This window comes from Malaclemys terrapin, chromosome 6 (genome assembly GCF_027887155.1).
Source record: "Malaclemys terrapin pileata isolate rMalTer1 chromosome 6, rMalTer1.hap1, whole genome shotgun sequence".
Taxonomy (NCBI): domain Eukaryota; kingdom Metazoa; phylum Chordata; order Testudines; family Emydidae; genus Malaclemys; species Malaclemys terrapin.
The window spans coordinates 111,644,878-111,661,739 of NC_071510.1; the positions used below are offsets into that span (position 1 = coordinate 111,644,878).

Genomic DNA, 16,862 nt, shown 5'->3' on the forward strand with positions numbered 1-16,862 from the left:
TTCACGCAGCGCACAGTCAACTTGTGGAACTCCTTACCTGAGAAGGTTGTGAAAGCTAGGACTATAACAGAGTTTAAAAGAGAACTGGATAAATTCATGGTGGTTAAGTCCATTAATGGCTATTAGCCAGGACTGGTAAGGAATGGTGTCCCTAGCCTCTGTGTGACAGAGGATGGAGATGGATGGCAGGAGAGATATCACTTGATCATTGCCTGTTAGGTTCACTCCCTCTGGGGCACCTGGCATTGGCCACTGTCGGTAGACGGGATACTGGGCTAGATGGACCTTTGGTCTGACCCGGTACGGCCTTTCTTATGTTCTTATGTTAAGTGGTGTGCTGAGTCTTCATTTATTCACTTTAATTTAAGGTTTCGCGTGCTGGTAATACCTTTTAACGTTTTTTTAGAAGGGGTCTCTCTCTAAGTGTATATTATATAACTAAACCATTGTTGTATGTAAAGTAAACAAGGTTTTCAAAATGTTTAAGAAGCTTCATTTAAAATTAAATTAAAATGCTGATCTTACGCCGCCAGCCTGCTCAACCCGCTGGGTTCAGGGCAAAGGGCTGGGGTGTGTGTGGAGGTGCAGGGCACAAGGCTGGGGGGGGGTTCAGGGCAGAGGGCTGGGGTGTGTGTGGAGGTGCAGGGCAGAAGGCTGGGTGTTGGGGGCAACTCGATGTCAGGGCTGAGGAGTGCGTGGGGGGTGCAGGGCAGAGGGATGGGTGTGTGTTGGGGTGGGGAGGTGCAGGGCAGAAGGCTGGGGTGCTTGGCTCGTGGGGGTGCTCCCAGCCCCCTGGCTGAGCGGCTCATGGCAGGGGGCTGGGAGGGATATGACCTGTTCCACCCCCTTCCCCCAGGCCCGTCCGTACCTCTCTCTGCCTGCTCTATGGAGCAGCAAGCACGCTGCGCTCGGCTCTGCTCCTCTGGGAGGAGGAGGGGCCGGAATGCACCATGTTGTGCGAAGAAGCAGGGGAGGAGGGAAGCTTGGCTGCCACAGGACCAAGCTTCTGCCTCCTGCCCCTGTAGGGGAGAGCGGTGGGCGGGGGGCCGGGAACCCCCACCACTCCCCCCTGCGGGGGCAGGAGGCAGAAGCTTGATCCTGCGGCAGCCAAGCTTCCCTCCTCCCCTGCTTCTTCACACAACGTGGTGCATACCGGCTCCTCCTCCTCCTCCTCTCAGTGGGCAGCAGCGTGCCACTCAGAATCGGCTTGCGTGCCTTGTTTGGCACGCGTGCCGTAGGTTGCCAACCCCTGGGTTAAGCAAACAACTGTCAGGGATTTTCTAGGTTTTCTTGATCCTGCCTCAGCGCAGGGGGCTGGGCTTCATGACTTGTCAAGGTTCCTTATAGCCTACATTTCTATGATTCTATAAAATGAGTAAATCCTGGATAGTTAGCAGTGTTTCTGGTGAGGGTTGTGTGAGTGGGAGGAATAGTACCATGTAATACTACTTTGACTTGTTCATTGTGATCTGATTTGAATAAAAAATAATTGTTATAATGATGACAAATGCTTATTCTCTTCCACTTCTACTGTACCAGGAGGTCTGAGTTAACTGCTTCCTGCTAAATCAGCCTTTTATGTGAATGTTTCTATTATCATGTGGGGTCTTTGCTGTGAACTCGAATATGATCAGTGCTTCTGTCTGAATGCCATCAAAAGCCCAATTAGTATGGCAGGTTTAAAATGTACAGAATGTTTTTTTGTTTGTTTGTTTGTTTTAAATACTTGGTGACTGTATTCATAGCACTGCAATCTGTGCTCCTTGAAACATGGTGCTACTTGACATTTGGGTCAACTACATTCTGTCTGAATCTTTCATCAAGGACTAATAAAAAAAAGATGAGAACTTAGGCGGTCTCACGGTTTTAATGTCTTCTAACCCTCTAGAGGGAGCATAGTTATTGTTTGTTAAGATTGCAATCTTTTGAGCAGTCTTTCAAGATCACTTGATTGAAAACTGTTACATGGTTAATTGCTTAACTCCTGCGCAGGAGTGTAGTCATGTATGTTTTTGGATTATTGCCGAAGTGGTGAAGTTTAGATCTGTAGGGATTACTGTGGTAATAGTGAAACTAACTTCAACTGATCCAGCAGTTCATTTAAAAAAAGAAAGCAAGGTTCCTAAATGACAACTCTCTATAAAACACTAGGACTTAAAAGCAAGGAAATAAATAATTATGAACCTCATGAATCTTAAACTACCCACATCATAAACACATTTTTACCAAATATAAAGAAAAGCATATTTCATTGTGGTGCAACATTAACTGTGGTCAGTGGGTTTTTGTTTCATTTCAATATCTAATTTTTCTTTCAAAGGATGCTGTTCAGTGGGAAATACTAGTAGGAAGTGCCAGTGGAGAGCCTGAGACATAATCCCTTGTATCAGAGGCCTGGTATGAAGCAGGCCCTGCTCACAGAATCTAGCAAGAACAGGGCTTATGTCTCAGGCTCTCTTCCTACTACAGTGCCATTCTGATCAGGCCAGTAATCCATCTAGTCTAGTATCCTGCTTCTGACAGTGGCCAGGACCAGATGTTTCAAAGCCCACAGTGGACAAGTTAAGGAATAGTCTATACATAAAAGAAGCTTCTTTCTAGCTCTCATTAGTTAGTGGTTGGCATATGCTCTTCAGCATAAGTTCTTTTTTTTTTTTTTTAAATTGTATAAAGATGTTTGTTTCATCTACTACAGTGGTGGGCAACCTGCAGCCCGCGGGCCACACGTGGCCCATCAGGGTAAGCCACTGGTGGGACGCCAGACCGTTTGTTTACATTTTCACAGATGCCTGCAGCTCCCAGCGGCCACAGTTCACCATTCCCACAGCTCCCATTGGCTGGGAACAGCGAACTGCGGCCACTGGGAGCTGCAGGCGGCTGTGCAAATGTAAACAAACGGTCTGGCAGCCCGCCAGTGGCTTACCCTGACGGGCCGCAGGTTGCCCACCACTGATCTAACAGCTGTGGAGTTTGTCAATATTTATATAATATAAATATTCCTTTTTGAATCTTACTGAACCCTTGGTATTACTGACACTTTGCAGCAATGAGTTCCACAGGTGCTTAATGCTCTGTTTATCTTTATATATAAAAACACTTTACTTTGTCATTTTTAATAGTTTGATCAGTTGACAGAATTTTTGTTAAATTGTTCATAATTACTGTGAGAATAATGTATATTTAATTTGATTAAAATCTGCATATTCCACATTAATGTATAGCAAAATCATGAATACACGCATGCACTCATTTTAGCTTGGTATAACTACACATTGACATATTTGATTTGAGAGCGATATAAAATCTCATGCTTCGTGGTTTAATAAAATCTTTTTGGGGGGTTAGCATGAGACTTTCATGATTATCAGATTATCTCATATCTGCCTACTGAGGAGTTTCTTGCACCTTCCTTTAAAACATCTGGTGCTTGCCAGTGCTGAAGACAGGGTGCTGGACCAGATGGACGATGGGTGTGATCCAATATGACTTTTCCTATATTTCTTTGATTTTGATTTTCTTCTAAAGAGTTTGGTTTTGTCCTATATTTTCAGTTTACTTATGAAAAATAGTATTATGGCAGTGTTGACTACTCTATAGTTAAAATTGAAGTTAGCTTCCCATCATAAGCTAGAATTTCAACCCCCCTCCCAAACTTTGGAAATGCATTCTTCTTTGCCTTCAAAATAAATACGAGTTAAAAATTAGTTTGGCTTGAAAATGGCCTACCTTTGGTATTATCTTGAACTACTGTAAGTCAAACGCTTTAGACATATGTGGCTTTCAAATTGACACTATTCCTTTAAGTGACATTAAAGTCACGACAAAAACTCAAGCAATGAGATGCACAGTTAGGAAGATTTCTTGGGTCATCTCTTCCATTTCTCCTGTCCATGCAGGACTTTTTCCTAAGCAGAATAGTATAAAGATCACAGAAACCTAAGATACTACTTTAGACTTGCTTTAGTTCATCCTTAAATTGCTATCTTGTGGCATGTATAAATACTATTTTACAATAGGCTTCAAAAATACTTAGCCAGTTGTATTCAAAACAGGAAACTAATGACTAGAAAAATAGCTAATTATGATAGAATTGGTTTGGAAAACTACTTTATTCTGCGTGAGAGGAGTACACTGAATAAAGTGTTGCATATAATTAGGAGCCTACCAGATTAATGGCTATGGAAATTGTGGCATGGACCGTGAAATCCGGTATTTGTATACATTTTACCCTAGGGTAAAAGTATACAAAGGTACACAACAGTTCTCAAAGTGGGGGTCCCAACCCAAAAGGGCACCACAAGTCTACTGTAGGGGGGTTTTGCAGTGTTGCCCCCTTACTTTTGTGCTGCCTTCAGAGCTGGGCGCTTGGCCAGCAACTGCCGTTCTCTGGGCTGTTCAGCGCTGAACGCAGAGCAGAGAGTGGCAGCTGCTGGCTAAGTGCCTAGCTCTGAAGGCAGCACCATTGCTAGCAGCAGTGGAGAAGTAAGGATGGCAGTATCATACCATGCCACTTTACTTCTGCATTGCTGGTGGCGGTGGCACTGCCTACAGAGCTGGGCACCTGACCAGCAGCCGCTACTCTCCAGCTTCCCAGCTGTGAAGGCAGCGCAGAGGTAAGGGTGGCAATATAGCAATATACAATAGGCTTGCAACCTCTTTTTGGGTCGGGACCCCCAGTTTGAGAATCACTGCAGAGAAATCACACATTTATTGCGGGTTGGTCACGGCATAAATAGCAAATTTCACAGATGTATTACATGGCTATTTATGCCGTGACCAACTTGCAAAAAATATGATTTCTCTGCGTTTTAAGTAGATCCCTTCATGTGATCTGGGATTGCTTATTGATTATTATGCATAATCATGCTATTTACATTAATAGCAGTCTGAAAGCCAGTATTAAGCATTTCATCAGGGCCTTTCTACTTATGAATGTAAATGTAATGTTAGCATTGCTCAGGAAACAAAAATAATTCTATTCAACCAGTAGAGTGTCTAAATTAGATTACAACTTAAACTTTGAGGTCTGAAAAATTAATTACAAAAATAATTTATATATACTGCTTGTGCCTATGTTTAACACAGCACACTGAAGGTAACTAAAAAGCTGTCATTTACTGCAATATTTGTTTTAATTTTCTAATGTTTCACCACTTTTCAAAGATAGACATTGAGAAACCAATTAAATAAATCTGGGGTAGGTTTTCTTCCAGATTTTCTGTATAGAGTTGTGGGTGAAAAGCTAATTTTTCTAGGTTTGCAATGGTAGGGAGACGAAAATTGACCTTTGAAATTCTAAGAAATTTAAAATTTATTTATTTAATTTAAATTTTAAGATTTGACTAGAGAAGACAGCAAGCCTTTCTGTTTTCGGGTCAGATGAAAAACTTTTGCTTAAAGTTGTCTTTCCTTCTGCAGGGTTACACGTCTTTTTGGAATGATTGTATCTCCTCTGGGTTGCGTGGCTGCATGTTAATTGAATTGGCATTGAGAGGACGTCTTCAACTGGAGGCATGTGGAATGAGGCGCAAAAGTCTATTAACAAGGAAGGTAAGAGGAAGAGGCAAACAAAATCTTATTTTTTCTGTATTGTTCTAAGCAATTGGCTAGGTGTAAATTACAATTTGAATAATGAAAAAAAATCTTTTTGTGTATTAAGATATGTTACCCAATCATGGTTAGGGCCCAAATGTGCTAAGGGCTCTACAGTATACTGATTATGCTGTGTGTATATGCTTCAGCACCATCACTACTCTGAAGAACTTTTAAACGGAGTTAATGAATTGATGTGCATAACTTGAAAAAATTGAAGCATCTGGGCCCCAATTTAGTAAAATACTTCAGTATGTGCCTAATGTAGCACATGATCAGTCTCACAGAAGTCAATGGGACTACTCATATACTCTGAGTTGGGCATGTGCTTATGTACCTTATTGAATAAGGGCCCTACTTAAGCTAAAAATCTGAGTCAGTCTTTAATCCATCACTTTTGCACCTGGATTTTGCAGGTTTTAAATTAAAGTAACTCTTTGTGGCGATTCCTGCAATACTTAGGGATTATTAATCATAGCGGCGCTAATGGATATTTATAAAATCAAGTTATTGAAAAATGGTTAAATGTTGCCTTTTTACCATAAAATAAATTTACTTTTGTGGGCAGACTGCCCTGTCAGCGTTATCTTTTGGACAACTTTTTTTAAAGCAGAGTTTGAAAACTTTCCAAGCCTCCTCCCAACTTCCTCTACTTCTGAAGAATTGGACCTCTGTTCAGGTAGACAGATCTAACTACTGTTAAGTCTAGTCCAGCAGTATTCAGCCTTAATTTGTTTGCACAGAATCTTTCCCCCCTTCAAAGCCTCATACAGTTTCTTTGGTTTGTCAGACATTCAAGAATGTTTCTTAAAGGCTATATTTATTCTGGATCCTCATACCAATACTGTTTTTCTTCCTAGAATTTTGTTAACTGCTTTTAATGAGAGTCTAAAAGCTGTATTATGTGAAATGATATGGATACGTGCACATGTGCAATCAGGAATAAAAAACCAAATAGCCATTTTGCATTTTATTTTGTTGTTCGTGTATTTAAAAAAAATAAATAAATAAAAGAACTTGGAGTTAAAAGATGTTTCAGTCGTAGGTGCTTTGTTTTTCTGGTGTTTGTTGCCATTGAAAGAATACTTCTTTAGTCTCTATAGTCCCATCTTTCCATATATGAAAGACTTAACCTAAAATGGATGAAAAGGTTATGCGGTGCTTAAGGAATAGCATAGCTAAAAGCCCTAAATGCTCATATTTAAAATGTTCATTCTTTCACATCTCATAGTTACAGGGGCACTTTCAAGGTTCATTTGCTTAGAATTTGACCTACTTTTTGTTTGAAAAGCCATCCATTCTTTATTCCATCAGAGTGAAGGGTGCATGCTTTTTACTAAAACAAATGCTAAAATATCAGCAACCGCATAATAAAAAGCGCACAAGAACATCTTGAAGAAAGTAATTTATTTTGAGCTTCAAAGAGAGACTTAAATACTGTGGCAAAAATATTTAAAGCATGAGTCCTATTGAAATGGAGGGGCTAGTGGATTCAGTTTATCCATCTGATTTTGAAACGTAACAGATTAAAATCTGTGAAGTTTTGAGGATCACCCAGACCAGTAAGGGATCCTGTCACTGCCTGCCTTGTAATTTTGGGTGCCTTAATGCTATGCTGCTATGGCTCACTGCTGTGACACCAGTAGCCAGCCCACAAGCCTAAAAATTTCACTCTGGCTTCCTCCAGTCTAGTGACTCTTTGCAGGGTAACCCCCGCAGCCTTCCAGTCCTGAGTCTCTCCAAACACGTCTGCCCACAGTTCTGAACTACCAGACATTTGGACTTTCCCCCTTTGATTCATCATTCCCAAAGGTGTGAAAACAGCCCCATGTTATCAGCTTACTTTGGCACATGCGCTCCACACAGTTTGCACAAGAGACCTGCTTGGGGTAAAAAATAAACAAAAATGTTTATTTAATAGAAAAATCACAGATTCAAAGATGAAATAGTAAGGGAAAGCAAACACATATAAATTACACAAAATAAACATAAAGATGCAACTTTAGGCTTTACACTTCTATGTTAGATAAATTCACTTTTCTAATACCAGTTATCTATTGCCTCTGAACGGTTTCCCAGCATGCCCCCGAGTCCTAAGGGGGGATCCAGCATACACAGACACTGCCCCACCTTCAAGACTGTCCATGAGTTCTGGATAGCCTTCTCTTCAACCCTTTCTCTTTTAAGTGTTTGCAGGTTTTTTTCCTCTGACTAGGATGGTTCATGGTGGGGGGAAATTCCCACTGAACTGTAATTGTCCATCACTTGCCTTTTCCTGGGTTGTACCATGGATCGTTACTTGTGTCTGACTTTGGGTAAACATCTGGCTGGGGAGGAGTACCACCTCTCTTCTTTCAGGTGTATTTGAAATTGTAGTACAGATTGAGCATAGAATGCTATGTATATAAATGTATAGTTTCACAACCACAGTCTGTATACATATCTCATAATGACCATCAAGCTCAGAACATTACAAGCTTTCATAAAAGACCTTACTCAACATATTTTTATGTACAATAACATTGTATACAAGCAGTTGATTCAGTTGATTTCTCTTTGGGGTTCAGACCACCTGTTCTCCCCGGGGAGTGCCTGAACTCTGATTGTCTGCCACACAAGTTAAATATTGGTTGACTTCATTCTTCTGAAGACTTCATTGACTTCTTCTGAGAAAAAGTAATTTTCTTTATGGACATATTGAGACCCTCTAATATGTTTATAATCTTTTTCATTATAAATGTCAAAGGTCTTATCTTTCCATTCTCCTGACAAAGTTCGCATTCATTCCATGTGATGGGGGTTCAAAATGGTGTTATATTTAGGCAGGTTTTCTCAGCCCAGACCACTTCTATCCAATCAAATCCCCAGATTGTTGTCATTCTGTGTCAATGTACTTGTGGTTCCCCTGGCATCATGTGGCCACAGAACTGCTTAACCTTGCGTATCAGGAATCAAATATCTGCTGCCAGCCTCATTTCCGATATTCATGTTACTGCTCCCAAGACAGTTTGTTGAATCAGGAATTATATATGGCAACACCCTCCCTCTTGGGCCCCCCAATATTTCTCATGCTGTTGCAGACAAGTAAATATGGAGCTGATAGGTCTGAGCTGAGAGTAATTGGATGTTCAAGTAGGTTTTAAGACATCCCCTTCCTACACTTTATCAACAGAGACCAATCCATAATCCACTAGTGAGAGACTTTCAAGTGACTTCCTTGGGCATTGGAGTAGGTCCGAGGAAAGCGCACACATGTTCAGGTCAGGCAGTCCTTTGGAATTAGGAAAGGAGAATAACTGAGCAAAATAAATTATAGAAGAGTGTGCTGCTCAGTGCAGGGCAGGGGGAGGTGGATTGTAGTATACACTTTAAATCAGAGGTCCCCAGACTGGGGAAACATGCTCCCCTAGAGGGGCACAGAGGAATGTTGCAGGAGGTACGGCCGGGGCCCAGGCCAGCCTCCCACCCCCCCGGCTCCACTCCTGGCAGCATTGAGTCAGACATCCATAAACAAGTGGATTACCAGACTGTGAGGTCCAAACAGTGAAGAACTTGCTTAAAGAGGAGAAGTTTCATATTTAGTACCACTCAACTCCAAAGCAGAACTGCTGCATTGTGGAAAATCAGCAGTCGAACTTCCATATAACAGAAGTATGCATACTCAGCTTCAGGATATGAGACGTAACCATATCTCTCTAGGCCTTAGTTCACCAGACTAAAATAGATTTCTCCCTTGTGGGCACTTGGTGCTATGATTGATTTCCCAAGATCATTTCCCCATTTAACAGTGTGGAAAAGCCAGGGTGGTCCTGACCTCCAGGTTGAAAACCTAAGTCAAATTCAGTCCCTAAAAAGAGGCATTTAGAGCAGGCCAGTGATGGTCTGTGAAGTGTTCTGCAAGGGCAGAGACACATTCAGAGGATCTACAGAAGAGAGAAGAAAGAGAGGGTGATTGGGATTGCCCAGCTGCTTCCCTCCATGTAACAGTGCACTGTGTAATCCAATTAACTTCCCCTTGAGTGGAAAACTGGAGAGTAAGAAACAGGTACAAGCAGGTCCCAGTATAACAGGGAGACAAAGGAAAATAACGATGGGAAACTGGCTGCAGGTAAATGGCAAATTACATGATAAAATACTCCATTTTGAGGCATAATGGAAAAATACCTGATTCCATGGCCACAGAATAACAGAGCCATAGAGCTTTGATTGAGATGAATGGAACAATTTACATTTCATAGAGCTGCTAATTCAGGCTGGCGCTGCTGTATTGGTTTATGTTCGGTTCACCTTTTTGAGGATATCTCCGCAATTGTAAGTACTAGCAAAAAACTTCTTTTTAAATAAGAAAACAACCTCTCTGAAACCCGTTTACATCTCCTCAGGGAGTTATGATCCACAGGGTGAGAAGGCACAACTGCAAACAATCCCAATGTGACGGAAAGATAGGAAGAATAGTAAGAGGCCATTATGGCTCCATCAGGGCTCTTTAATGACCTGAAAATAAAAACAAGAATCCTACAAATAGTAGGAAACAGGGACATATTGCTAATGATGAATACAAAATAATAGCACAAGGACAAAGGAACAAAATCAGAAAGGCTAAGGCACAAAATGAGTTACATCTGACAAAGGACATAAAAGTCAATAAGAAGAGCTTCTTTAAATACATTAGGAGCAAGAGAAAGATGAAGGAAAGTGTAGGTCCTCTAGTTAGCAGACCAGCAAGGGGAAGGAACACCAGCCAAAATAAGGAAAGAACAGGTTAAAAAATATTTAAATAAGTTAGATATGTTCAAGTTGGCATGGTCTGATGAAATTCATCCTAGGGTACTTAAGGAACTAGCTGAAGCAATGTTAGGACCATCAACATTTGTCTTTGAGAACTCTGGAGGACTGGTGAGGTCCCAGAAGGTTGGAGATTGGAAATATAGTACCTACCTTTAAAAGGGGAACAAAGAGGACCCAGGGAGTTATAGACCAATCAGCGTAACTTGATGTCTGGAAAGATACTGGAATAAATTATTAAAAAATCAGTTTGTAAGCACATTGAGAATGATAGGGTGATGACAAATCCATGTTGGTTGTTACTTAAGAACAAATCATGCCAAACCAGCATAATTTCTTTCTTTGACAGGGATGCTGGCATAGTGGATCGGAGGGAGCTGTAGATGTGATATCTTGATTTTTAGCAAGACTTTTGACACAGTTTCACTTGACATTCTCATAAGCAAGCTAGGGAAATATGGTCTAGATGAAATTAGTATAAACTGAGTGCAAAACTGGTTGGTTAAAAGACCATACACAGATAGTTACCAGTAGTTCACTGTCAAACTGAGAGGACGTATCTAGTGGTGTCTTGCAAGGTCTGGCCTGGGTCTGGTACTATTCAATATTTTCATTAATTACTTGGATAATGGAGTGGAGAGTATGCTTATAAAACTTGCAGATGACATCAAGCTGGGAGGGGGTTGTTGCTTCCCCTTTGGAAGACAGCAGTAGAATACAAAATTACCTTGACAAATTGGAGAATTGATCTGATTTCAAGAAGATGAAATTCAATAAATATAAGTGTGTAAAATACTACAAAGAAAGAAGGAAGGAAAAATGAGACGCACAACTACAAAATGGGGAATAACTGATGAGGCAGTAGTACTGCTGAAAAGGTTCTGGAGGTTATAACGGATCTCAAATTGAGGGTGATTAAACAATGTGGTAGACTTACAACAGAGGCTAATATTATTCTGGGGTGTATTAACAGGAGTGTCATATGTAAGACATGGGAGTAATTGTCCCACTCTACTCGGCACTAATGAGGCCTCAGCTGCAGTACTGTGTCCAGTTCTGGGTGCCACATTTCACGAAAGATGTGGACAAATTGGAGAGAGTCTGGAGGAGAGCAACTAAAATAAGTTTTAGAAAACCTGACCTATGAGGAAAGGTTTTAAAAATCTGGCTGTGTTTAGCCTTGAAAAAAGGAGGAGGGGGGACCTGATTAGTCTTTAGATATGTGAAGGGCTGTTATAAAAAGGATAGTGATCGATCGTTCACCATGTCCACTGAAAGTAGGACAAGAACCAATCAATTTAATATGTAGCCAGTGAGATTTAGGGTTGATATTAAAAACTCTCTGTCTATAAGGGTAGTTAAGCACTGTAATAGGCTTGCAAGGAAAGTTGTGGAATCCTTTAAGAACAGGTTAGACAGACACCTGTCAGGGTGGTCTGGATAATCCTGCCTTAGTGCAAGGAGCTGGACTAGACAACCCCTCAAGGTTCCTGCTAGCCCTACATTTCTCTGAGTCTATGAAATATAGTTGTTATGATAATCACAAAAAGTAATAGTAAACTATGGCCCCTCTTTGTTCTTGTGATTTAAAATGTCATATAGATCTGTTCTTCCCACTTTGGCTGGGGATTAGATATGATGGATGCCTTGCCTATTAGAAATACAAACCTATGCATTTTGTGCCACAAACTAAGGAATTGTCTATTAATGCAGCTCAAACCACCACATATCACTTGAATGTCTTTGGGCATTTGGTCCTATCAGACTAATTTATTAGTTTTATGCCATCTGCTTCTGAACATTATTTTCTTTGTTGTATGGCTTCATCACACTGTTTACAGTGCTGAAATTCAGATTTTCATGTTCCTGCCCCAATGATAGATAACTGCATGGCAGATCTTCGCTTTTTAAAAAGTGGTTCTCAGTTTTGCTGCTATAGCAATACTCATAGAGTTTGAAGGCAGCAGGGGCCACCAGATCATCTAGTCTGACCTCCTGTCTATCACAGGCCACCAACATGCTAAATCCAACAATCCAGACACTTGGGGTTGTCCCCTTCCACATTAGTAAGTAGAAATTGAAAACATTGGATTTTGAATGATATCAGTCCCTATATCAAATGTGCTTGCTAGAACAGAGTAATTTAGTTGTTTCTAGAATGTTGACGTCCCCCCAATATTCAGTCTTGATAGCGAATCACATCTAGAGGAAACTCGCGTTTACCAGTCACCTGATAGCACCCTCCTCCAGAAGGTTCTAATTTTACCAATGTCATGGATTCCATGATTTTTGGGAGGAGGGCTAATTTAATATTCGTGCTCTGACAGATTTTTTTTGTTTTATAGGTAGTAGTATGATGGTAGACAGGGCTCTATATGAGCATAGGATTGGGATCCAGCTGCTCTTGTCCTAAATTCCATGTACGCTGCGCAGCTGGGTGGCCTGTCCCTGTACCCCATCTCCAGAGTGCAGGGAGGACAGGGATATGACAGAGCTCAGGACACAGAGAGCTTGCTGGAAACTGCTGCTGTGTCTGAATTTGCTGATCTACTTAAAAGGGCAGCATACTTAAAGTGGGTTCAGCATACTTAAAGGGCCATTGCGTGTCTGTCTGTCTGTCTCTCACTCTGTGTGTGTGTGTCATACTCACCTCCTCCCAACACATAATTGTGGTGGTGTTGTTACTTCTTTCAAAGTGTGTTATTTTAATTGTTTGACTGGTCTGTGCATTTCATAATTTTTATTTCTCTCTTGCTTAAATTTAATTATTTTAGTGAGTTCTAAAATGCCTAACCTGTCCTGGCTGGAGTAATTATCCCTATGGTAACTTTTTAAAAAGATATATTATATCTAGGTTTTTGGTTTCTACTGGTGGTGCACATCTGCACAGTACCTCAATATGGTGCATATAACAAAATTAATTCCGCACATGGATGGAAAAAAATAGAGGGAATACTGCTCTTGTGTTGTAATTCCAGATTTGACTCTCTTTTGGGCCATAGACAAAAAAAACCTTCCTGATTTCCCTGGAGTTCTGTGAGGATGGGTTTAGTTTTAAAGCACTTTGAAAATGAAAACTTTTGTGTAAGTGTTTCAGATATTGAATAAATGACTGGATTTTCTTCAAGAATGCCACTGATCCTGTTGAGGCTCCAAGAAACCTGCATTTGAGAATGGGTCTCAGTTAAAATAATATCTAATTTCACTGTTGCATGGAATTGTTGCTATTGTTTAAATATACTAAAAATCGGTAATGCAATTCTTCTGCATTATGTCTTTAATGTAGGATATGAAATGAGAATTGTGCTGCATATATTTGCATGCAGATACTTTTTTTTTTTTTTAAGTAAATAAAAATCATGTCACCAGATGTCAACTGCTGAGCAGAACTTGCTGTTTACAACAGAAAGATCATAACATTGTTATGGAAGAGAGTGAATTGCAGCTAGTGGGAGACCACAAAGAAATTTTGATGAATAGTTATCTGCTGAAATGTCAATTCTAAAAATTGAAGTGTAGTAAAGTTTAGCAATAAAGGTTACTTTGGATGGTTCAGGAAGTCTGACTAATAAAACTTATTCAGAGATTCTCTTTACATAATGATTAAGTTTCAAAGTTGGGAATAGTATTTGTAAAGTCTGTCTATAAATGACTCTACTTGATAATTACCGTATTTTCCGGTGTATAAGACGACTGGGCGTATAAGACGACCCCCCAACTTTTCCAGTTAAAATATAGAGTTTGGGATATACTCGCCGTATAAGACTACCCCTCTTCCAATGCACACCAAATAAAAATTAAAAAAACATCAGATTTGATTTCAATATGGTAATTTTAATTCAAATGCTTATGACATGCAGGTACTTAGCAGGAAAACTGTCACTTATAAACATAAGGCTGTTTGTCATCAAACATGTAAACATAAAACAGTGCAAGTGGATTAAACTTTTCCTAATTCACTCTAAAGCTGAAAGGAAGGATAAGACAATAAACACATGGGAGCTGCCATGCTGTTTGTTTTCTAAGCTGTCAACCAAACTGGAACTGATGATGATAGGAGGAAGATAACAAACAATAGAGAGAGAGCAAGTGCCGGGCAAGTCCCTGGCGAGTTAGCAACGCCCATCATAACTGCAAGCTACGGTATTTTTACAGGGTTTGCTGGCGTGACAGTTTCCCTTTAAAAGCCTTCAAAATCCTCCTGTTCGTCATCTGATATCATAAGTACATCAATGACATCTTGTGATACATTTGTGAGGCAGTCATCGTATGGATCGAATTCCGTATCAGATGGTGTGGTCTCAGCTTCGGCTTCCTCTTCATCTTGCCACAAGTAGTCGTCCTCCATACCATCTAATGAATTTGATATGCCACACTTCTTGAAAGACTTGATTACTGTTTCTGCATCAATATCATTCCAGGCTTTTATGACAAACTTGCACAAAACATCCAACTGTGGAGCACGCATGTTTCCTCCTTTTGTGAATGACTTTTCGCCGCTAACCATCCATTCACTCCACTGTTCTCGAATGCGATCTTTAAATGGCTTGTTTAGGCACACATCCAGTGGCTGTACCAACGATGTCAATCCTGCAGGAATAACTGCCACATCTGTGTTTAGTCTTGCAAGCCTTTGCTTGGTGCTGGGAGTTAAATGAGCCCTGAACATATCCCACACCAGTAGACTACGTTTTTGAATAAGTCCACCTGGTCGCCTGCTCCATACATTATCAAGCCATAGCTTTACCCCTTCTTCATCCATCCAGCCTTTTTCATTCACATGTACAAAACAACCAACAGGGAACTTGAGTTTCGGCATTGTTTTTCTTTTAAAAATAATCATTGGTCTCAGTTTGCCGCCATCAGCTGTGCATCCTAGTACCACTGTAAAACTGGACTTCTCATGTCCTGTTGTTTTAATTAAAATTGTTTTTTCACCTTTTTGATGGACAGTTTTATTTCCAACCATATCAAAATTCATTGGAGTTTCATCCATATTTCCAATACTACTTAACGCATAGCCATGTTTAGTGCGCTGTTTTATTATGTATCGATGGAAACTATTTACTTTGCTATCAAGATCTGCAGGTAATTTTTGGGCAATTTTCGTCTTTTGCCTCAGTACCATATTATGCCTTTCCATGAATCTAGTACACCAGGATACAGTGGCCTTAAATCTGTTGCTGTGATCTGGGTTAGATTTGGCCCACTGAAGTGCAAACAAACGTATTTTATTTCGTGTCACTACATAACCATTTTGGCGATGCTCATTCACCATGTCTGCTACATGTTTTTCGAGTTCTGGCCAATGTGGGGTGCCTCTTCTTAATGCACACTTACCCCTTGGCATACTCTTTAATGCTTTTTCATTTGCTTTCCAGTCCCGAACCATCTTTTCTGTTACTCCATATTGTCTTGCAGCAGCGCAGTTATTATGTTCCATGGCAAAGTTTACAACTTTAAGTTTGAAACTGGCTTCATATTTCTTTCTTCTTGCTGGTGGAGCCATGATGGGGTTTTGACTGTTGGACATTTGTATACTGTACTGTATGTACTGGTGTTGTACTGTATGAACAGGTACAGATACTGGTGCTGTACTGTATGTGGGACCCAGTATACAACAACCAGCCAATCACGGCAAGCGATGTACCTTAACGGCGATTGGCTGGTTGTTGTATACAAAGCCTGCTTGGATTGGTCAGCATTGCATCCCCTTCCTGTCAGTTCTTTCTCTGCTTCCACACAGCTCTCCCTGCCTGCCCAGCCCTCCCTGTCTCCAAGACAATCAGAGCAGTAGACAAACACGCCTCTTTCACCCGTCTGGCCCGCCCTTGTATCCTATTACCTCCTTCTCTGCCTCTCAGATCTCGCACATGCTCGCCAGGAGCGAGATCTGAGAAAGTAAAAACAGTAGTTTCCAGGCAAGCTTATCTCGGCTAATAGGAAATAAACATAGGCTTGGCATAGCACATTAGGGCTTTGCTATGAGGAAGAAAATCTGTTTGAACAGGGAAGCATGTCTGATGCACACTTTTTTTGCAAGTGTTGTAGCTGTGTGGACCCCAGGCTATTAGCGAGGTAGTATCTTTCATTGGACCAACAGGGTGTAAGAGACAAGTTTTGGCGCATACACAGGGCGCTTCTTTAGCTCTGGGTTTATTCCCAGAATCATTTATTCCCGGCCCTGGCTGCGCGCTCTCATCCATTAAAAGGCGGGATTCCCGCCTCTCTGCTCTCATTTAGCGCAGCGCTTCCCTGGGGCCACCCTGCGGCACTTCCCATAAGACTCCCAGCCCTGTGCTTCCGCAGAGCTGTAACAGTCGGCTCCAAATCAAGCCAGTCCGCCCCTTGGTTACCTACAAGCAGAGCCAGCCGCTCGGGCTGCCCTGCCCAGGACGTGCACCAGAAGAGACGTGCTGGCTACTTAGGAGCCCTGGAAGCGAGCGGGCTGCGCTGCACGAGCTCTGGCCATGGGCTTGGACTTC

General features: G+C 41.2%; 1 protein-coding gene across 1 annotated transcript in view; it reads left to right on the plus strand.

Annotated features, from left to right (window-relative positions):
• The window catches only part of GOLPH3 (golgi phosphoprotein 3), a 63,011-nt gene that overhangs the window by 32,537 nt on the left and 13,612 nt on the right, over positions 1-16,862 (plus strand). Inside the window, exon 2 of the mRNA XM_054031798.1 lies at positions 5,419-5,550. Coding sequence (XP_053887773.1) covers positions 5,419-5,550 — 132 coding nt within the window. The remainder of the gene's footprint in view (positions 1-5,418; positions 5,551-16,862) is intronic.